Below are 23,435 nucleotides of genomic sequence, written 5' to 3' on the forward strand. Positions count from 1 at the left end.
GATTTCATTCCCACCTTTTAAACATGTAGTTCATTTCAACTAAGGCAGAATCCTTCCTCTTGGGCTAGAAAAGGGAAATAGTCAAAACTTTGCTTAGTAATTTGTATTGGGTTAGTATGGAAAGATGACCAGTGTCAGCTATAAACAAGATGACTATAGTTCAAATCTTTTGATAAGTATTGGCCTACTTACCTTTTGGTGCAGTTTGTCACATGTTTTTCTGACCCAGAATCCTTCTCAACTGAAGCAGCTTACACAGGCTATGCAGAGGCAGCAACAGAATGGATCAGTGCTGAAACCACCCCCCTTTTTTTTTTTTTATTTAGCAAAACGTCATGTGTTTTAATGGTCCATTATGCTCTGAGGGTACTGAGTATATGTAGGTGTGACAGGCTGCTGAGGGAGTGGGGTACATATGGGTGCCAGGTAAATTGGTGAGGGTTTGGGGTAAGTCGGGGCAGGTTTGGGAAGGGTAGAATCAGACTTTTGTAATGTGGCAAATCTGCTAGGGTAGATTTGGGATTCGAAGGGATAATAAGGGTTTGGTAAACGGTTTTTTCTTGGAGAGGAGATTGAGAAGTTTACAAAGTCATGAGGTCTGGATGGAAAGTTGTTCCTGCTTGTGAAAGAATGAAGAATGAAAGGCTGCAGATTTTAAATGTATTTGCTACAGTTGCAATTCCATGTGGGGGGGGGGAAAAGCTTTGGTTCTGGAATGCACTGCCTTGAAGTGTGGTGGACGCAGGTTCAGTTGAGGCAATCAAGAAGACATTAGATGATTATCAAATAGAAACAATGTGCAAGGCTAATGGAGAATGCAGGAGTATTTAGTTCATTTGGAAAGCTGTGTGGATACAGTGCACCAAATGGCCTCCAATGATTGTGATCTTTCTAGTACCGAGCAGAACATGAACTTTGGAATTGATTTTGTGACTATTATGTATACCTAATTTCAAAGGCCCTTTTAAAAAGTAAACATTAATTTCGTCTGAGCATAAGAATTTATTTTGTTCTACTAACTACAAAGTATATAGCCTGATTTTGAAAAGTGGAATAATGCATTTGGACCTAATTTACCAACACAGATTACTGATAATAAAATTCAGTTGAAAGATTCAGTTAAAATACTGAATAGAAACTTCAAAGACCATAGTGAGATTGCTGGCTCAAGTTTTGAACTTCCCAACTGTTGCCATACAAACTTTTGAAATCTTTCAGCAAGCAAGATGCATAATCAATTTTTTATAATTGGTTGTTATCCTCTTTCAATATTTGTCACTAGTTCTAAATTGCATCACTTTTGGTCCATTACCAGTTTAAATTGCTCACAAGTGTGCATGATGAATTACTCATGTCACTTTTATCAGAATATCTTGACTGCACAAAATTAAATATGAAAGAAAATGCAGTTTTAATTGGTCATAGAGATATACAGCACAGAAACAGACTCTTGGGTCCAACTAATCCTAATTGGTTTAATAATGTATACAATATTTACACTTTTGTATAATGCATTTACAAAGTTCATCTTAGTTAATTTTGCTTTTTTTAATTTAAAATTGAGGAGTGCAGCATAACAGCTTGTTTGTTTATATAATTATAATTCAGTGAACTTGTTGTCTGGATTCTTCTAGAGCATGTGATGCTGTGCCATTGCAGTCAGAAAGGAATGCAAGTAAGTACTGAAATGATTAAATTAACAAGTAGCAAAATTTACTGTAATTTTTGGAGAGAGCAAGAAAAAAAGGACAAGTCCTAACTGCCATTGAAACCAGTGTAATGCAAGGATATGATGTTTTGACGACAAAAATATGCATCCCTATAGACAGACATGTTATTATTAGTGAGTTTTGAGAAGATTTGTAGCTCAGGTTGAAGTTCTGGTTGTAGGTTTGCTGGCTGAGCTAGAAGGTTTGTTTTCAGACATTTCATCATCATATGAGGTAACATCTGCAGTGAGTCTCCGGATGATGCATTGGTGGTATAGCCCGCTTTCTATTTGTGTTTGGATTTCCTTTGGTTGGTGGTGTCGTTTCCTGTGGTGGTGTAATTTCCTGTTCTCTTTCTCAGGAGGTGGTAAATGGGATCCAAGTCAATGGATAGACTTCCGGTTGGAATGCCATGCTTCTAGGAATTTTCGTGCATGTCTCTGTTTGGCTTGTCCTCTGATGGATGTGTTGTTCCAATCGAAATGGTGTCCTTCCTCATCTGTATGTAAGGATATTAGAGAGAGTGGGTCATATCTTTTTGTGGCTAGTTGTTCATGTATCCCGGTGGCTAGTTTTCTGCCTGTTTGTACAATGTAGTGTTTGTTACAGTTTTTGCAAGGTATTTTCTAGATGACATTCGTTTTGCTTGCTGTCTGTATAGGGTCTTTCAAGTTCATTAGCTGCTGTTTTAGTGTGTTGGTGGGTTTGTGGGCTACCATGATGCCAAGGGGTCTGAGTTGTCTGGCAGTCATTTCTGAGATGTCTTTCACATAGGGGAGAATGGCTAGGGTTTCTGGACATGTTTTACCATCTTGTATGGGTTTGTTGCTGAGAAATTAGCGGACTGTGTTCATTGGATACCCATTCTTTTTTAAAACCGTGTATAGGTGATTTTTCTGTGTGTTGGCTCGTTGAAATAATGTTCTGATGCAGCTTTGTTTGTGGGTGTTGGGATGGCTGCTTCTGTAGTTTAATATTTAGTCCATATGTGTTTATTTTCCTGTCAATGCTGGTTTGAAGTTTCCCATTGACTGTTCACTCTACTGCGATATCTAGGAATGGCAGTTTGTTGTTTTCCTCCTCTTTAGTGAGTTTTATGTCAGTAAGGGTATTACTGGTTGTCTTGAAAGTTTCCTCCTAATTGGTTTTGTTTAGTAATAACAAAGGTGTCATCTATGTAGTGGACCCAACGTTTGGGTTGGATGGTTGGCAGAACTGTTTGTTCTAGACATTAGACAGCGACAAACACAGAAAATGAAAAAACTAGACCTGCAGAAGAAAGTAGACAAACTTACACAAAATAACAACACTGACAGCACAGAAGCATGGATAAAAACTTATCTGACCGACCCTTAACAGACACTGAAAAAGCCGTCTTAGTAAGAGGATTGAAGTACAACTTGCAGGGTGCGGACAAAGATTTCTTCGCAGCATTAGAAACAATACTGAAAGACAACCAACTCTCAGAAGAAACCCAGCAAACAAACCATCAAATAGACAGTCACACCAACATTAAGCAGGAAAAAGGAAGGAAGGAAGGAAACACACTCAATACATAAGAAAGGAAAACACTAGAAAGATTTTTAAAAATAATAAAAACGTTGTTATCCTATCTGCAGACAAAGGATGCTTGACAGTTATTTTAAATCAAAGAGACGACATTGAGAAAATGAACGCACTACTTGTAGATACCAACACTTATCAACAAGTGACGATAGACCCGACCCCACAACTAGAAAAGCGAATCACAGCCCTACTCAAAAAAAAACTTCAGAAATCTGGAGAAATAAATAAGACCAACTTCCAAAAAATTAAACCAGATGGATCCAACACACCATGCTTCTACGGATTACCCAAAATTCACAAACCAGGAGCCCCGCTCAGACCCATAGTCTTGCTACCTGGAACACCAACTTACTGATTGACCAAGAATCTATACCAAAGACTAAAATACTTAGTTGAAGACTCACACCACTCCACCCAACAATTCCTGAAGATTATCAAAGACACCAAGATGAGGATGAAATAATTGTCTCCTTTGACGTAACCGCCCTGTTCATATCCATCAACATCAACCTAGCCAAGGAAACACTGACTACATTATTAGAAGACCCAAAGACAACATAGACCAAACACCACCAACGTTGATCACCAAGGTCAATATCATCAAGCTAGTGGACCTATGCCTTACCACCCACTTCACCTTCAACAACAAAACCTACAGACAAACCAATGGAACACCCGTGGGATCTCCGATATCAGGGTTCTTAGCATAGGCAGTAATGCAGAGACTTGAGCAAACAGCTCTGCCAACCATCCAACCCAAATTTTGGGTTCAGTACATGGATGACACCTTTGTCATCACTAAATGAAACAAATTAGAGGAGATCTTCAAGACAGACAATAATACCCTTAACTGGCATAACCTTCACGAAAGAGGAGGAAAACAAAACAAACTGCCATTCCTAGATATCTCAGTGAACAGCCAATGGGAAACTTCAAACCAGCATCGACAGGAAAACAACACATACGGACCAAATATTTAAACTACAGAAGCAATCATCCCAACACCCACAAACTAAGCTGCATTAAAACATTTCACCTAGCCATCACACACTGCAGCACAGAGGAAAATCACTTATACAGTGTATTTAAAAAGAATGGGTACCCAATGAACACAGATATCTCAGCCACTAACCCAAACAAGCAGACAAACATGTCCAGAAACCCTAGTCGCTCTCCCTTACATCAAAGACATCTCAGAAATGACTGCCAGACTACTCAAACCCCTTGGCATCATGGTAGCCCACAAACCCACCAACACAGTAAAACAGCAGCTAATGAACTTGATAGACCCTTTACTGACAACAAGAACAATTAATGTTGTCTACAAAATACCATGCAAGAACTGTATCAAACACGACATTGGACAAACCGGCAGAAAACTAGCCACCAAGGAACATTAAAATCAACTAACCACAAAAAGACTACTATCCTTACTTACAGATGAGGAAGGACACCACTTCGACTGGGACGACACATGCATCAGAGGACAAGTCAAAAAGATATGCACGAGAATTCCTAGAAGCATAGCATTCCAACCGGAACTCTATCAACAAACTTGACTTGGATCCCATTTAGCACCACCTGAGAAAAAGGACAGGAAATGACATCATACAACCCAAAGAAGTGCAAACACATAAATAGAAAGTGGGCTACGCCACTAGTGCTTTATCTGGAGGCTTACTGAGGATGTTACCTCATGGTGATGAAACATCTGACAACAAACCTTCCAACTCAGCAAGTAAACTTACATCCATGTTTTACTTTGTTTTCTTTTATGAGAATGTAGGCAAGGACAACACTGAATATCAATTCCTAATTGCTCTTGGTAGTGGTGAGCCAACAGAAAAAAATGCTGAAGTTTGTGTTGAGAAGATATTCCTGTAGGGTAGCTCGATAATCAAGTTGAGAATTTTAATTTAGCAATGATGCAGCAATTTTTATATATTTCTTCATCAATAAAAATTTTGACGTAATTTGCCTCCAATGAAGAAAATGTATGAAGGTGTTTCAAAGGGACATTATAAACGAATAAAGCACTAATAAACGTGGACATTTTACAGCACCGGTCCATTTGGCCTGTGATATTTGCACTAGGCAACAAAATTCTGATCCACTAATCCTGTCTTTCCAGCTTTGGCCCATAGTCTTGGATCAAATTTAGCTAGCTATCTAAATATTGCTTAAATGTTGTGCAAGTTTCTGACTCAACTGCACTTTCAGGCAGTGAGTTCCAGACTCTGACCACCATCTGAGTGGGAAAAAAAAATTGTCCTCCACTCTCCATTTCACTTTCTACCTTTTGCCATAAATCTATGCCCCTGGTTATTGACCCCTGTACTAATGGAAAAAGTGCCACCTTATTTATCCTATTGACGCTCCTCATCTTATCAATCTCTATCAGGTTCCTTTTCAGCCTTTTTCTACTCCAAGGAAAACCAGGTCAGCCTATCCAATCTTTCCACCTAGCTCAGACACTCCAGCCTGGGCAGAATCCTGGTAAACCTTCCCTGTATCCTCTGTAATGCAATCACATTCTTCTGTAATGTGACCAGAATTGCATGCAATACTCCAGTTGTGATCTAAGCAGCATTTTCTATACACCTCCAATATGAACTCCTTGCTCTTGCCTTTGTTAGCCAAGGCATAGAATACAAGTATCCCCTACACCTTTTAAACACTTTACCTACCTGCCATGCTAACTTTTGGGATCTGTGGACATGTACTCAAGTCCTACTGGCCTCCAATGTTTTCCAGTGTCCTATTATTCATACAATCAGTCCCTTAGAAATCTTTGTTTAACTTCCCCAGCACTAAAGTTTGACTGACTGACTTAAATTTGAAAATTTCTGCTGTGGCCCTGATAGCTCCTCCCTCAACAGCCTGGGATACCTCTCCATTGGGGTCTGCTGTTTTATCCACTTTTAAGGCTGCTAAATACAATAGTACTTTCTGTGTGCATTTCTTCTGATATCTCATGGTCTCTGCCCTGATGTCTTTACTTGTGTCTTTTTTTTCATTGTGAAGACTTCCTCAAAGTCTAAATTGAGAACCGTGCCCATGACTTCTCCACTGATTGATTAACTCTAACTCCATGGTACCTAAAGGACTCTAGTTTCCCTAGTTCTCTTGCTCTATATCTGTTTGGAAAAACCTCTTTCTGGATTTCCATTTTTTTCTACCCACTAATGCTTTTTCATCTTTGCTTTCCTAATTTCAGATTTCATGTTTCACCCCTCTGCATTCTTATGCTGCCTAACTCTATGGTACCTAAAGGACTCTAGTTTCCCTAATTCTCTTGCTCTATATCTGTTTGGAAAAAACCTCTTTCTGGATTTCCATTTTTTTTTCTACCCACTAATGCTTTTTCATCTTTGCTTTCCTAATTTCAGATTTTATGTTTCACCCCTCTGCATTCTTATGCTGCTCCAGGGACTGTATTAAACCCCCTAGTAGCTGGCATAAACTCCTATGTTTCTGCGAGTGATCACCTGTGAGTCTCTGACATCTGGGATTCTCTGGCGTTAGTTCCATCTTTTGTCTTTAGGTAGAAATATATTTAACCTGTAGAACATAAAACAGTACAGCACAGGAATGTGTCCTTTATTTTTAAATAACAACATTTGAAGGCAAATAAGTGCAGCTCCAATGACATTATAACAGACTGACATCACACCCTGACTTATGCCTTTTAAAAGTCAGGAATTCACCACTTGGAAAGATGAACAACAAATATAAGGGAGCAAAGTAATCTGAAGTTCCAGCCAAGTGGCCAAACTTGTACATTTTTGATCAAAATCTTGGAACTTCTTACTAAATGCATTGTGGGAGAACTTTCACCACAGACTTAAGTAAATGCCCTTGATCATCTTGTAGGCTGTTGGAAATGGGCAATAAATACTGCCCTTAGCATTGGTACTCCCATCTTTAAACTTTTTAAGGATTGCTTTTTTGAATGTATTGATCTCTATGATTGAGGTTTTGACTGGTGAAATAATTCAAGATCATTTGTGCTTTTTGTTGTACAACAGCATGTCAAAATAATTGCAGCTGAAATAAATAGAACTTTAGTATTTTAATGTTAAATCCAAACCATATTAATGTGGATTGATGAATTATGTTAGCTGATATAGTTTTAAAAAATATAATCCACTTAGTCTTACTCTGATCTTGATCACAAGAAATTACAGTGGAATAATGTAGATTTTCTCCCAAATTGAGGGCATGCTTATCTGCAACTTTTCTAAAAAAATAAGCACTTTGTTTCCAAACTACATATTTGAAAATGTTAAAAAAGCACTTCAAAAACCATAGCGCTCAGTATAAAGGTTGTTTTGTGGAATAGTGTTGCCTCCAAGCTTTAAATCCTTTTTTGACAATGTCCAGTGAGTAAATGAGTTTTCTTCAAAATACAACAGTTCTAATTGCACAGGGCAAACAGAAGCAAGGACCTTTGATCTCAGGCAGTTTGCAGTCTGCCTTAATTTTGAGATGCAATAAGAAGCTAAGTCACCTACAGCCACTTCACCTAGAAATCACACGGTCATCTAAATAACTGAAGTTGTTCTCTTTTTTCTCCATGGGAATCAGTAAACATTATTTTTAAAATCCAAGCATGAAGATTAGAGACATTATGAAAAAGTGTGATTCTGAGCTATAAACTGGTCATTTGAGATGATTGGGCATAAAGGAGCAATTGTGAATTATCTTTAAGTTTTATTGTTGCATGGTATACATTAGCATTAAACAATGTGCTATTTAGCTTGTAGGCTACAAATCTGGTGATTTTTCTATTCCTAAAAGGCAAGACTAGAGTTATTTTGTTCAAAAGCCATTTATTCATCCTGAGTCATGCATCTATTGAGGAAAGAAAATGTTCTTTTAATATCAGTTCATTGGAGTCCTATGCTAATCGTTTATGGATGAATAATCCAAATTCACTTGTTATATTTTCCTGCTCCTCCTGGAAAAAAGTACTTGATTTCTGCTTTGTGCCTTATTCCAATATTCTCCAGGCACTAGATACCTGACATAGGAAATCACAGATACAGATAGTTCAATATCTTAAACTGTAGCTGTGCTGGTTCACTGAGTATTTTGTACCAATGAACTGGTGCAAAAGACCATGTTTACTTTTCAAAATTTTATAATCTAACTGTGATTATTTTTTAAAAAATCAAAATTCATTTGGAGGGGGACAAATGGCTAGTAAAAGTAATATGACGTAAGGCTTGATTTATGAATTTTACACTTTTTAAAAAAAATTTATGATTAAACAGCAAGTATTTCACAATCAAGGCCTTGCTGGGAAAAAGAAGAATTCAGCATTATAAGAGAATGCACTCCATGTCATGATTATGAAAAGGTACTGTGTGCATGTAATTTTGAGTAATTATAGACTTTATTTTGAGAGTTGCAAAATCATTAAGTTATAGAGTCATACATATGGATAGCATGGAAACAGACACTTGGGTCCAACTCGGCATGCTGATCAGATATCCAGTTAAATCTAGACCCAATTGCCAACATTTGGCGCACATCCCTCTTAAATCCTTTCTAATCATAAACCTATCCAGATGCCTTTTAAATGTTGTAATTGTACTAGTGTCCTCCACTTCGTCTGGTAGCTCATTCCATAATGCACCATCTCTGGAAAAAGTTGCCCTTGACCTCCCTTTTTATATCTTTCCCCTCTCACATTAAACCTGTGTCCTTTTTAGTTTTTGGCTCTTTCCCCTTTATTGGTCAGTGCATGGAGTATAGGAGTTGGGAGTTTATGTTGAGGCTGTACAGGACATCTGTTCGGTCACCATTGCAATAGTACATGCATTATGGTCTCCCAGCTGAAAGAAAGATGTTGTGAAACTCGAAAGAGTTCAGAAAAGATTTACAAGGATTTTGCCAGGGTTGGCTGAATAGGCTGGGGCTGTTTTTCCTTGAGCATCAGAGGCTGAGGAGTGACCTTAGAAAATTATAAAATCAAGAGCAGGGAAAGAGTAAATAGCCTAAGTCTTTTCCCCAGGGTGGGGAGTCCAAAACTAAAGGGAATAGGTTTAAGGTGAGAGGGGAAAGATTTAAAAGGGATATAAGGGGCAGCCTTTTCATGCAGAAGGTGGTGTTTGTCTGGAATGAGCTGCTGGAGGGAAGGGGTGGTGGCTACTAAATTTACAATAATTTTAAAGACTTCTGGATGGTTATATGAATAGGAAGAGTTGAGGGATATGGGTCAAGTGCTGACAAATGGGACTAGATTAGTTTAGGATATCTGTCGGCCTGGACAAGTTGGACCCGAAAGCTGTTTCTGTGCTGTACATCTAACACTATATGAATTATGAACAGGAGTAGTCCATTTGACCACTTGAGCCTGTTCTGCTATTTAATGATATCATGGCTAATGTGGCAGTGACCTCAACTCTACTTTCATATCAATGCACAATGAAGATCAAGATGAGGAATTTCTTGAGGGTAGTGAATCTGTGAACTTATTTACTGTAGAGGGCTGTCAAAGATGGGGCATTTATTCAGGCCTGAGAGATAGAATCTTAATCAGTAAGCCAGTTGGAGTAAAGGGAAAAGGCAAGAATGTGGAGTTCAGGATTATTAGATCAGCATGATCTTGCTGAATCGTGAAGAGGACTCACTGGGCTGAATGGACTCCTGCTCTCGAATCTTATTGTCTTATGGTAACCCCTGATACACTTTAACTTCCTAGTTAGTCAAGAACCTATCTATCTGTTCCTTGAAAATAGTTTATTACTCTCTTCTTCTCTGAGGATATAAGTTCACCATATTCATGACCCGCAGAGAAAAATTCTCTGTCTACTTAAAATGGAAAATAACTTTTTTTTTCAATTTTGAGCCCTAGTTCTGTCTCTTCCCAAGGTAGAAACTTTCTTTTCGCATCTCTCATGTTAAGTCCGCTCAAAATCTTGAATTTTTCTGTAAGATCAGCTCTCATTCTTCTAAACTTCAACCTGCTCAATTTCCTCAAGTCCTTCATCCCTGGAATCTCAAGTGAACAGCATTTAATGCAATTATGCCCTTTCTAAATAAGGAGCCCAAATTGAACATGGCACTCAGAGTTTGGTCTCATCAGTGCTGTGACTTGTAGGAAAACATTGACTCTCTTTATGTACCCCTTGCAGTAAAATTGTTTGTCTTTATAAGGAAATGTCATCCCTGCAAATTAACTTTGTGCTTCAAATACCAGGACACAAATCTCTTAAGAGGCGTGCAATATTTCTTCATTTACTAATGTGCATTTTAGATTTTTCATGCGAAAGTGGATGAGTTCACATTTCCCTACATTGTACTCAATGTGCCAAAGTGTTGCCGACTTGTTTAACTATATCTCTTTTGACACCTTCCTCTTCACAGCGACAATATATTTAAACCCATCATCCGATTAATATGTATAGATTGTAAATGGGTGAGGCCCCAGCATTGATCCCTGTGATATTCCTCTTGTTACATCTTGCCAGCCTACTGTTTATGCCTGTTCTTTGTTTCTTGTCAGCTATCCGATCCTTTATTTGTACTAATACTACATATTCTTCAGACAATGAAAAAAAAATGCATAATGTTCCAGGTGTGGTCTCAGCAAGGTCCTGTACAATTGCAGCAAGACATCGCCGCTGCTTCTGCACTTGAATCCTCTCATTATGAAGGTTAATGTATCATTCACTTGCTACACCTACATCTTGCTTTTCATAATTGGTGTAGAAGGACACCCAGGTTTCATTTTACACCTCCCTCTTTACCAATCTATTTATCTTAGATACAGTGTATATGTCAAGTTTTGAAGATTGTTCTTTTCAGCTGAAATTTAGGGGGGGGTCACCTTTTTCACAAGGTATTGTTTGGGGAATGAAATTCATGCTGGGCATGAGCCAAAAAATGGACAAACGAGCTAGATCTCTCTATAAAATAAACAACAAAAGGAAAAGGAATTATGGCTATTATTGAATATTTATCTACAAAGTAACTGTCTCCATTCTGCCTTCTAGGATAGAATGGTTCTGTCATACCATCTTCCAGTTACCAGTATCATAAAGTGCACATATCTACACATACGTATAAATGTTAATAGGCATACCAACAGGTGGTCAGGTCATCTACCGGAGGTATTTGTACAACACACAATTCGTAAAATTAAAAAGAGGAGCAGTAAAAACAAAGAGACTGGTAGTATTTTATTTAGAAGAAAACGCATGAAACTGTTAATATATAATAAACACTTTACATCAAAAAAACTCTTCTCACCGTATATCACATATTATGGGACAACTACTTAAAAGACAAATTACAAGCAAAAGACCATTAGAATCCTTCAAATTAACTGCCCTCATCGGTTACACCACTGAATAATTCATTCCAGTTGTCTGGGTCAAGGATATCGTTATATGGATCATCTTTATCTGCATTCTCAAGGGAATCATCAATTGATTTGTCATCACTTCCATCTGACCATAAATAGTCATCCTTTATACCATTTAAAGCATTAGAAATTCCACATTTTTGAAGGCTTTGACAATTTCAGTTTTCATCTCCTTTCAGGACTCAACGGTCCACTCACATGCAGTTGCAAGTAATGGAGCACACATGTTGCCACCCTTTGTGAAATTTTCTTCCCTCTTCTTGCATCCAAGTATCCCATTTCTTCCATACTATGTCCTTAAAAGGTTTATTGATGCTAACGTCCAGTGGCTGCACCATGCTCGGAAGGCCTCCAGGAATCATTGCAATGTCAGGATTGTTATCTCGAAGTTCACGGATGACTCTTTCCACTCTGTGATCTGAACATATCCCAAACCAGTAGGCTTTATTCCTTTCTAGGTTTACCTGGTCGCATATTCCAGACCTCCCTAATCCAAGTCTTGCAGCCACCTTCATCATCCACCCTTTTTCATAATGAGGACAACAATGCCTTTTGGGAATTTCTATTTTGGGCAGAGTTTTCCACTTAAAAATCACCATAGGCTTTAACTTTGTTCCATCTGCCATACAACCAAGTACCACAGTGAATCAACTCCCAGAGTGAATCAACTCCTTTCATGGGCAGTTGTCTTAACTAAAACTATTTTGGCTCCAATCTTGTCCGCAGTTCTGTTCCCTGGCATATCAAAGTTCGTTGGGGTTTTGTCCATATTGCTGATACATGAGAGCCTGTGCCCATTTTCCTTCCGACTTCTAACTACAAAGCAATGGAAACCTATTAACTTAAGTTCTGCTGGTAGACGTTGGACAATCTTGGTTTTCTGTTAAAGCACTAAATCATACCTTTTCATAAACCTACTGCACCATCCAGCACTGGCTTGGAAATAGTCATAGAGATGTACAGCATGGAAACAGACCAGATATCCCAACCCAATCTAGTCCCATCTGCCAGCACCTGGCCCATATCCCTACAAACCCTTCCTTTTCATATACCCATCCAAATGTCTTTTAAATGTTGCAATTGTACCAGCCTCCACCACTTCCTCTGGCAGCTCATTCCATACATGTACCACCCTCTGTGTGAAAAAGTTCCCCCATAGATTTCTTTTATATCTTTCCCCTCTCACCCTAAACCTATGCCCTCTAGTTCTGGACTCCCTGACCCCAGGGAAAAGACTTTGTCTATTTAGCCTATCCATGCCCCTCATAATTTTATAAACCTCTAGAAGGTCACCCCTCAGCCTCTGACGCTCCAGGGAAAACAGCCTTAGCCTGTTCAGCCTCCCCACTATAGCTCAAATCCTCCAACCCTGGCAACATCCTTGTAAATCTTTTCTGAACCCTTTTAAGTTTCACAACATCTTTCCGATAGGAAGGAGACCAGAATTGCACGCAATCATTGAATCCGTCTTTTTTTGTTTTTTGCTTCGTTTTTGGCACACATTCTTATACATTGTTGAGTGACTATGCTTTCATTCTGATGACACATAATTACCCAGTCAGCAATCTTTTCTTCTAGTTGTGGCCTCTTATTTAGCTTTCCTTGGTTGGCATTCTTCTATTTAGGTATAACCTTTAACTGTGAGGCTTTTTTCCTCCAATCTCCAACATGTTTTTCGGAAACACAGAACTCTCTTGCAGCCACACTATTCTTCTCTGCAACTTCAATAACTTTTAAACTGTACTTTATACTTATTTCTTTGTGATGCCATTTTGTCAAAAACATTTGGGGGTTTTGGAGAAAGTTCAGAGTACAACTGTACATGACACCTACTTCTAAGAAGCTGAGGCAACAACGGGAAGACCAGTTCGAGGGCTGCCATATGGTACCGTAGATATTTGCGTGCACACGTCAAATATGTATGTAAATATAACAAATCTATACAGAAAGATGTAGTTATCAACATTAAGTTTCACGATTTGAAAATTGTGTTACACAAATATATACTGTGGTAACGTGATGATGCAGATATTGCATTTGAATAAAAATGTGCAAATCATGCCCTTTTAAGGCTGCATATATGGTCAGGAAGAGACCCCTGGAAAAACTAGAGTTGACTTATACACAAAATATCTGCAAAGTACCAGATTTTTTTGGCCAAAAATAAGGGGTTGACTTGTACATGAGATTGACCAATACACAAGTATAAACAGTAATAGAATCTGTCACATAGCTTGTGTTGATACACATGATGTGAACGTGCTGATGTTGGACTGGAGTGGACAAAGTTTAAAAATCTCAACACCAGGTTATTGTAGTACTAGGAAAAATAGTACTTCCAAATAAACCTTTTGGACTATAACCTGGTGTTTGTGGTTTTTTTAAAAAACCTTGATGTAGTTAACTGTCTATTTGGCCTTTTATGTTTTAACACATACTCCTGATCATCATTTGATACTGTTATTCAATAACTTATTTTCGAACCTTTTGCAGACTGTGCATGTAGAATGTACATCTACTGGATTTGTTGAAGAAGTAAAGTGTGTAACAGACCAAAGGTATAGGAGGTAAGGTGAATTCAGTCCAATAGAACTTTCTTATTATTAAGAAAGTGTTGTTGACATTGGAAAGGTCAGCTTAATCTGTAAATACTAAATTACCTTGGGAAGAAAAATAATCAGCACATCTACTTAATAGCTGGATAAATTCAGAAACAAAAATTTGCATTTCTATTTCTTATACTTCACTTGTAACTTTGACTTCTCCATTGAATTGCTTGAAATCTTTAACATTCTTTGTGTACCCATGTATGAACACTCACTCGGTCCCTTTTAATGTTGCCTCTTGCATACATTTCGCCTAGCTTGAGATCATGTAGTTGGATGTCTCTAAATCTAACTACACATGGTCCTTTTTTTGATAGGTGCTCAGATACATTGCATTTATTCGGGATCCATAACATTGGAGAGGGTTGATAGTAATGGAGATTATTGCCCTTTTAAAAAGACGTGGGGACAGAAACTCAGTTTAGATTTTAGGATACGGAGATTGCAAATTTAGTGTGATGAGATATGTGTAATTTTTGTTTCAGAATTTGGAATTTAAACTCATGGCACGTGGCTGTTCATCTAATTTTGTGAATTGGGTTTAATAATTAACTGGATCAGTCTTTCCGAAACCATGGTTTTAAAGCAGTATGTACCTCTCAATATTATTGGAATTTACTTTATTATCGGGTTTTATAATGGGGAAAGAAAACATGCAAACCTTAAAGCAAGCTAATGTCTTTTAATAATCAAAGATTGATTTTTAGCGGAGAAAAACTCAGAATGGAAAGCTTTTAGGTATTTCAAAGGAGACCTCGTTGAAGTCAGATACAAGTATAGTTTCTGGCAGAAGAATTGACTTGTTCAGAGCAGTTAGGGAAATAAGTTACCTCTGTGAAATAACTTAGTTATCAAACTTCCAGATCAGGAGTATTTGGTTAGAAATCTGCATTGGTAATTTCAGAAACTGAGCAAGTCTAAGCTCTCATTTGAGAGTATGCTCGAGGGGAAGATCTCCCAAGCTTGAGAGGCTGGAACTGAAGAAACAGTTAAATCAAAATCTACAGATTTGATAGGGAAGGGATTTCTCTGCATTTTGATTAACTATGAAGTTATGATTTTGGGGAGTCGATGGGATTATATTTGTTCATGTGTTTTCGAAACAACTTTAAATGGTTATATTTAGCTTATTTTGATGATTTCATTTGTACAATAAATTTTGTTTGCAAAAACATGCAGCCATGTTCTAATTTTTGAATAAATGATTGCCTTTACAAATTTCCAAAAAAAAAATCTTATCAAATCACATTTAGTTCTGGGATCTGGCTTGTTCAATAATAATATCAACTAGATTTATAAAATTAGTCTTGGGTTTTAATTTTATTACATCTGTATAATCTAAATGTATTCACAGATGACTCTTCACTTCCCTCCTAATGTATGTATCTCCACATATTTGCACTTGAGGATTATGCAGAATGCACTGTACAAAAATGGGCCTTTTAACTTTTGAACCATCTCAACAGTAGAACTATTAAAACTCCACACCATCCTCCTCATTGCTGTTGTTTACCTCATCCTCTACATCTAATTCAATGACTTTTTTCCCATTTTAAGTACTTAACTCTCTTCTCTTTAAATACATCTATACTATTCATGTCAATGATGCTTCCCCGCTTGTGGTAGAAAATTTTGCATTACCTTCATTTTTAGGTAAAGATTGTTCGATAAACTCTTTAGTGGATTTATTAGCAACTATCTTGCATTTATAAGCTTTGTTTTGAATTCTCAAGTGGAAGCAACATCACTATATCTACTCTTTCGTTTGTAACTTTAAATGTCTAAAATTTATTGGTGAGACAATTAATAGATTTTTCACAAGCTGTTCTAGTCTAGTTAGAACACTGGCATCTACCCGATAACGTGGAAAATTGTCCAGATGTATCTTGTACATGAAAAGCAGGACAAATCCAACCCCACCAATTACCTCCCCATCAGTCTACACTCTACCATCAGTAAAAGTAATGAAAGCACTATCAACCTGCTTAGCAATAACCTCCGTGACATGCAGTTTGGGTTCTGCCAGGGCCTGACCCATTGCAGCCTTTAATCAAACATGGACAAAACAGCAGAGATCCAGAGGTGAGGTAAAAGTGCCAGCCCTACATTATGGCTGCATTTGACCAAGTGAGACATCAAGGAACCCTAGCAAAACTGGAATCTGTGGTTATCAGGGGCAACCTCAGATGATTGGAGCCATACCTGACAAGTAGGAAGATAGCTGTGGTTGTTGGAGGTCAGTCATAGTCCTAGAGATGTACATCATGGAAACAGACCCTTTGGTCCAACTTGTCTGTATCGATCAGATATCCTAACTTAATTTAGTACCATTTGCCAGCAGTTTGATCATATCTCTCTCTCAACCCTTCCTATTCAGACTCCTCCAGATGCCTTTTAAATGCTGCAATTATACCAACCTCCTCCACTTCCTAAAGCAGCTCATTCCATACACATACCACCCTCTGCGTGAAAACGTTGCCCTTCGGTTCCCTTCAAAACCTTTCCCCTCGCCTTTAAACTTGTGGCTTCTAGTCCTGGACTCCCCCGNNNTTTACAAACCTCTATAAGGTCACCCCTCAGCCTTCGATGCTCCAGGGAAAACAGCCCCAGCCTATACAGCTTCTCCCTAAAGCGCAAATCCTGCAGACCTGGCAACATCCTTGTAAATCTTTTCTGAACCTCTTCAGGTTTCACAACCTCCTTCCGAAAAGGAGACCAGAATTGTATGCAGTATTCCAAAAGTGGCCTGACCAGTGTTCTTTACAGCCACAACATGGCCTCCCAACTCCTATACTTAATACTCTGACTAATAAAGGAAAGCATACCAAACGCCGCCTTCGCTATCCTATCTACCTGCGACTCCACTTTCAAGGAATTATGAACCTGCACTCCAAGGTCTCTTTATTCAGCAACACTCCCTAGGACCTCACTATTAAATGTATAAGTCCTGCTCTGATTTGCTTTTCCAAAATGCAGCACCTCCCATTTAGATAAATTAAACTCCATCTGCCACTCCTCGCCCATTGGCCCATCTGATCAAGATCTCATTGGACTTTGAGGGAACCTTCTTTGCTGTCCACTACACCTTCAATTTTGGTGTCATCAACAAACTTACTAACTATACCTCCTATGTTTACATCCAAATCATTTATATAAATGATAAAATGTAGTGGACCCAACACCAATCCTTGTGGCATGCCACTGGTCACCGGTCTCCAGTTTGAAAACCAACCCTACACCACCACTCTCTGTCTTCTACCTTTGAGCCAATCCTGTATCCAAATGACTAGTTCTCCCTGTATTCCATGAGGTCTAATTTTGCTTCCCATTCTCCCATGGGGAACCTTGCCAAACGCCTTAATGAAGTCCATATAGATCAAGTCTACTTTTCTGCATTCATCAATCCTCTGTGTTACTTTCTTAAAAAAAAACTCAATCAAGTTTGTGAGACATGATTTCCCATGCACAAAGCTATGCTGACTAAAGCTGATCAGTCCTTGCCTTTCCAAATATATGTAAATCCTGTCCCTCAGGATTCCCTCCAACAACGTGCCCACCACTGACACCAGGCTCACAGTTTTATAGTTCCCTGGCTTTTCCTTCCCACCTTTTTTCAATAGTGGCACCATGTTAGCCATTCTAGAGGCTTCTGGCACCTCATCTGTGACTGTTGATGACACAAATAATCTCAGCAGGGGGCCCAGCAATCATTTCCCTAGCTTCCCAGAGTTGTAGGGTACACCTGATCAAGTCATTGGGATTTATCCACTTTTATCATTTCAAGACATCCAGCACCACCCCCTCTAATATGGACATTTTTCAAGAAGTCACCATCTATTTCCCCATATTCTACATCTTCCATGTTCTTTTCAACAGTAAACACTGCAAAATACTTGTTTAGTATCTCCCCCATCTTCTGTGGGTCCACACACAGGCCGCCTTGCTGATCTATTCTCTCCCTAGTTACCTCTTGTCCTTAATATATTTATAAAATCCCTTTTGCTTCTCTTTAACCCTGTTTGCCAAAGCTATCTCATCCCCCTTTTGCTCTCCTGATTTCCCTCCTCAGTACAGAAGACTCGATTATCCAAATGAGGTGGGCAGGCACTATTTCATTTGGATAACTGATTATTCAGTTAATTGATTTCCTCTGGAGCTCTGCTTTCTGTGAAGTCTGCACCCCGTTCAGGAGAATTGGCAGCAGCACACTGTGCACAAGTGCCCCCCCCCCCCCCCCCTGTTTACCTGCAAATATCTTCCCCAATCAGCTTTTGAAAGTTCTTGCCTAATACCATCAAAATTAAACTTCATCCAATTTAGAACTTCAACTGTTACATCTGGTCACTATTTTAAAACCAGTAGAATTATCATCGCTGGCTCCAAACTGCTCCCCTACTGACACCTCAGTCACCTGCCCTGCCTAATTTCCCAGGAGTAGATCAGGTTTTACACCTCTGGTAGGTACATCCACATACTGAATCAGAACATTTTCTTGTACACACTTAAATTCCTCTCCATCTAAACCCTTAATACTATGGCAGTCCCAGTCTATGTTTGGAAAATTAAAATCCCCTACCATAACTATCCATCATTCTTACAGATAACTGAGATCTCCTTAAAAATCTATTTCTCCATTTCCTGCTGACTATTGGGGGTGTCTATAATGCAATCCCAATAAGATGATCATCCCTTTTTTATTTCTCAGTTCCACCTAAATAACGTTCCTGGATATATAATCCCAGGAATATCCTCCCGAAGTACAGCAGTAATGTTATCTCTTATCAAAAATGCCACTTCCCGCCTCCTCTCTTGCCCTGCCTTTCTATCCTTCCTATAGCATATGTATCCTGGAACATTCAAGCTGCCAGTCCTGTCCATCCCTGAGTTATGTTTGTGTAATTGCTATGATATCCCAGTCCCATGTTCCTAACCATGCCCAGAGTTCACCTGCCGCCTTTGTTAGGCCTCTTGCATTGAAGTAAATGCAGTTTAATTGATCAGTACTCCCTTGTTCGCTGCATTGACCCTGTTTGACCTGACTCTTTGGCTCGCTCCTTTTCCCACTTGTACCAGTGTCAGATTGATCTCTTTCCTCACTATCTCCCTGGGTCCCACCCTCTACTTTTTACTAGTTTAAATCCACTGAGCAGCTGTAGCAAATTTCCCTGCCAATATATTAGTCCCCTTCCAATTCAGGTGCAGTTTGTCCTTATGCATGTCACTTCTACCTCAGAGGAGATTCCAATAATCCAAAAATGTGAACCCTTCCCCATGCACCAGCTCCTCAGCCACACATTCATCTGCTCCATCCTCCTAGTCTTCAGCTGCAGAGTTGTCCTGGGGCAGAGTTCCTCAGGGTAGTATCCTAGACCCAACCATCTTCAGCTGCTTCATTAATGACCTTCCCTCCATCATAAAGTTAGAGTTGGGGTTCACTGATGACTGTACAATGCTTAGTACCATTCACAATGACTCAGATACTGAAGCTGCCCATGTTCAAATGTAACAGGATCTGGACAATATCCAGGCTTGGGCTGACAAGTGGCAAATAACATTTTTGGCATTCTTGGCATTCAGTGTGTTACTATTATTGAATCCCCCACGGTCAAAATCCTGAGGGTTGTCATTGACAAGAATCAATTGACATCAATTGGATTCACCACACAAATGCAGTGGCTACAGGAGCAGGTCAGAGGCTAGGAATACTGTAGCAAGTAACTCATCTCCTGCCTTCCCAAAGCCTGTCCACAATCTATACAGCACAAGTCCAGGAGTGTGATAGAATATTCCCCTCTTGCCTGGATGAGGGTAGCAAGAAGCTTGACACTATCTAGGACAAAGTGGCCCACTTGATTGACAGTACATCCACAAGCATCAACTCCCTCCACCACTGTGCACAATCTACAAGATGCACTGCAGAAGTTCACTAAAGATCCTCAGACAGCACCTTCTAAACCAACTAACACTTCCAACTCGAAGGACAAAGGCAGCAGATAAATGGGAACACCACCACCCTCAAGGTCCCCTCCCAGACACTTACCATCCTGATGTGGAAAGAACAGTGATATTTTTCCCTGTTGCTGGGTCAAAAACCTGGAATTCCCTCCCTAAGGGCATTGTGGTTCAACCCTCAACAGGTGGACTGTAGCAGTTGAAGAAGACAGCTTGCCCTCACCTTTTCCAGGGCAACTCCGGACTGCTGAGACTCTAGAAGGCTCTGGTCAGACCACATTTGGAGTATTGTGCGTAGTTTTGTGTCCCACATCTCAGGAAAGGTGTATTGGCCCTGGGGTATGTTCAGAGGAAATTTACAAGAATGGTCCCAGGAATGAGAAGCTTGACATGAGAAGAACGTTTGAGGACTTTGGATTTCTACTGCTTGGAGTTTAGGAGGATGAGGGGGGATCCAATTTAAACATACAGAATACTGAATGGACTCGACAGAGTAGATGTTGGAAAGATGTTTCCATTTATAGGAGAGACTAGGACCTGAGGGCATAGCCTGGAGTAAAGGGAAGACCTTTTTTTTAGAACAGCAAAAAGGTGAAACTTCTTCAGCCAGAGAGTGGTGAATCTATGGAATTTGTTGTCACAGAAGGCTATGGAGGCCAGGTCATTGGGAATATTTAAGACTGAGACAAATAGGTTCTTGAGTATCAAGGATTATGGGGAGAAGGTGAGAGAATGGGATTGAGAACCTTGTCAGCCATGATTGAGTGACAGACCAGACTCGATTGGCTGAATGGCCTAATTTCTGCTCAGATGTCTTATGGGCAATAAATGCTGGCTGACCGTGATACTCAGGTCCCACACATGAATAAATTTTAAAAAAGCTATATTTAAATGAAATTGTTTAGATTGAAACTTGGTTTTGCTTCATTTTAATAACTGCATTAATTTCTATTATTGACTTATTAAACTTCCTTGCTTAAAATGCAAATGTGTGCATATAATGACACAAGGGGAAGAAAATTATAGCATTTTTTTTTTCTTAAATTCATTTTAAAGAAAAATCCATCACCTAATGCTTGAATTCAACCTATGTTCCTTGAATTAGATTTTTAAAAAATGGCTGTTACACTTACTTAGTTGGTAAACTTTGATCATGATCTGCTAAATAATTTAACTGGAATATTTATAGCTGAAGTTACTCCCGAGAGAGAAGAAAATACATGATATTTTCTGGACTTTGGGGAAAGGCAGAGGAGTGGCACTGGATGATTTACTTTTATATAGTGCCCTCGAACACAATGAGCCAATTGATATCCTGTGGTGTAACTATTCTATGAATTCACTTTCATTATTGAAATTCTCAATTCCATTTTAGCACATGTAAAATATTTATGATTTAGTATTTGGGGGATAATCTGAAAATAAATGTTTGTAAAAAACACCAAAGATTTTCCATTGTGCTTTTATACACTGTTGATTAGCACTTTATATTACTCACAATTGATAATTTTGGATGCAATCTTTTAATCATTCCCTTGTCCAGGAGGAGCAAATTTTATGCCAATTGTTCAGAATATAGCATGTTTCCTGACTACACTTAATTTTATAAGAAGAATGTATTGCATCTGACTTTATAAATTTGGATCATGGCAAAAGTGCTTGAACCAAAAATGAAAGCAAATATTGGGTATTGGAGTAGATCTTGTGAACTAGCTGCCATTTCATAATCTCCTACAGTACCACTAACTAATCCTGATTGTGTCGTGGTGATGCTGAAGATGTTTGGGAGTTGCTCAGTTTGTTTAATGACATTTAGTTCTACTTCATCACTGCCACACATTCTTTCTCCAACACTCCAGTTCTGGATGAACTGAAGCTTTCTCTGATTGAAGACAAAACTGTTATGTTCAGCACCTGTTACAAACTCCATTCCCAGCCACAGATTTCACATCTGCCTGGCTACTGCCTCTCACTGAACCAATCGGTTTCTAACTGTTGTCCTATTTTGATCCCGCTTCGGATGTTTATTTCAAAGAATGAATACCTTTGTTTTAATATCATCCCTGTCCACACCTATATCAGCCAAAATCCTGAAAACCTCATCTATACTTCTGTGACTATTCAAAACTCTCCTGGTCAGCTTTCCCTTCCTACTGTTCATAAATGAGTTCATCCAAAGTTCTGATATGTGTTCTAACTCTCTTCAAATCCTCTTTACCCGTCACTTTCCTGATTCCTCTGTCCCCATCCCACCCCTTGTGATTTAACCAGGGAATTTGTGAGACTCTGTTTTAAAGTACAGTGAAGTACAGTAAACCTCATGTTTAGGTTCTTTCCACTGTTGAGGCTCAGTTGTTTGAAATATAAAACTATGTTACACCATGGCCTATCTTTTATCCTCTAAAATTTGTACTTGGAGTTGTTTATAAAAGTCAATGATCTGTTTAATTTGACAAGTAGATCTCAATGTTGGATAAAGAAAGTTGCCTAAAGTATACATTAAGCTTTAATTTCTATTTTCACTTCTACCTCTTTCTAGCTGTCGTTCAGTTGAAATGGAAGAATTGAAGTTCTGGAAATTTGAAGGAATTATGGTTTTGCTGGGGGTGATCTTTGCCATCATTGTTATGTTTAGACAACGAACCCTAGATAGACGTGCAGAACAAAAAGTGCAACGACAACTTGGGGTGATTTAATTATTTCATAACTTTATTGATGTATGTTTGAAATTTTTGGGAAAGAGAGAGAATACCTTGCTTTTTAAATTAACCTTTCCTATTGTGCTGATCCTCGGTGCTGTGTTTATTCCATAAGATTTGACCCATGTATGTTGCAGAAAAGCAATGATTCACATTTTTGTTTTATTTCAAATGTTGTCGCTTTCCAGATGGTTATAAATATTGAGATGTAATTAGATAACACAACCATTACTAGGGAGACGATGTACAATATTTATATGGTGAAATTAATGTAATAAATTTTTATTTATGTAGAAAATTAATAAAATGGTTTGAAATGATCTGTTTGTATTGTTGTCACATTTTTACAAGATTTATTTGAAGTAACATTTTTGTATAAAACTAATGAAATTGCTCAGGCACTGGTACAGTTCTTGTACTACTGGTGACTTTTTTTGTACTTTGTACTGAACAACTTTGTATTCCCTCCACACTGTGCTCAACCCAACCGTGCCCCCCCCCCAAAAAAAAAGCAAGCACGTAATTTTCA

The 23,435-nt window shown here is 38.7% G+C and overlaps 1 protein-coding gene across 1 annotated transcript; it reads left to right on the forward strand.

The window, feature by feature from the left end:
• The first annotated feature begins 415 nt into the window (after nt 1-415).
• LOC122557348 (protein JTB-like) lies at nt 416-23,425 on the forward strand. The gene is made up of 5 exons (XM_043704973.1): nt 416-426; nt 1,635-1,675; nt 8,552-8,637; nt 14,143-14,216; nt 22,747-23,425. The coding sequence occupies exons 1-5, from the start codon at nt 416-418 to the stop codon at nt 22,901-22,903; spliced, it is 369 nt and encodes a 122-aa protein (XP_043560908.1). The 3' UTR covers nt 22,904-23,425.
• Nucleotides 23,426-23,435: the final 10 nt, after the last annotated feature.

This window comes from Chiloscyllium plagiosum, chromosome 2 (genome assembly GCF_004010195.1).
Source record: "Chiloscyllium plagiosum isolate BGI_BamShark_2017 chromosome 2, ASM401019v2, whole genome shotgun sequence".
In the NCBI taxonomy this organism is placed as follows: Eukaryota; Metazoa; Chordata; class Chondrichthyes; order Orectolobiformes; family Hemiscylliidae; genus Chiloscyllium; species Chiloscyllium plagiosum.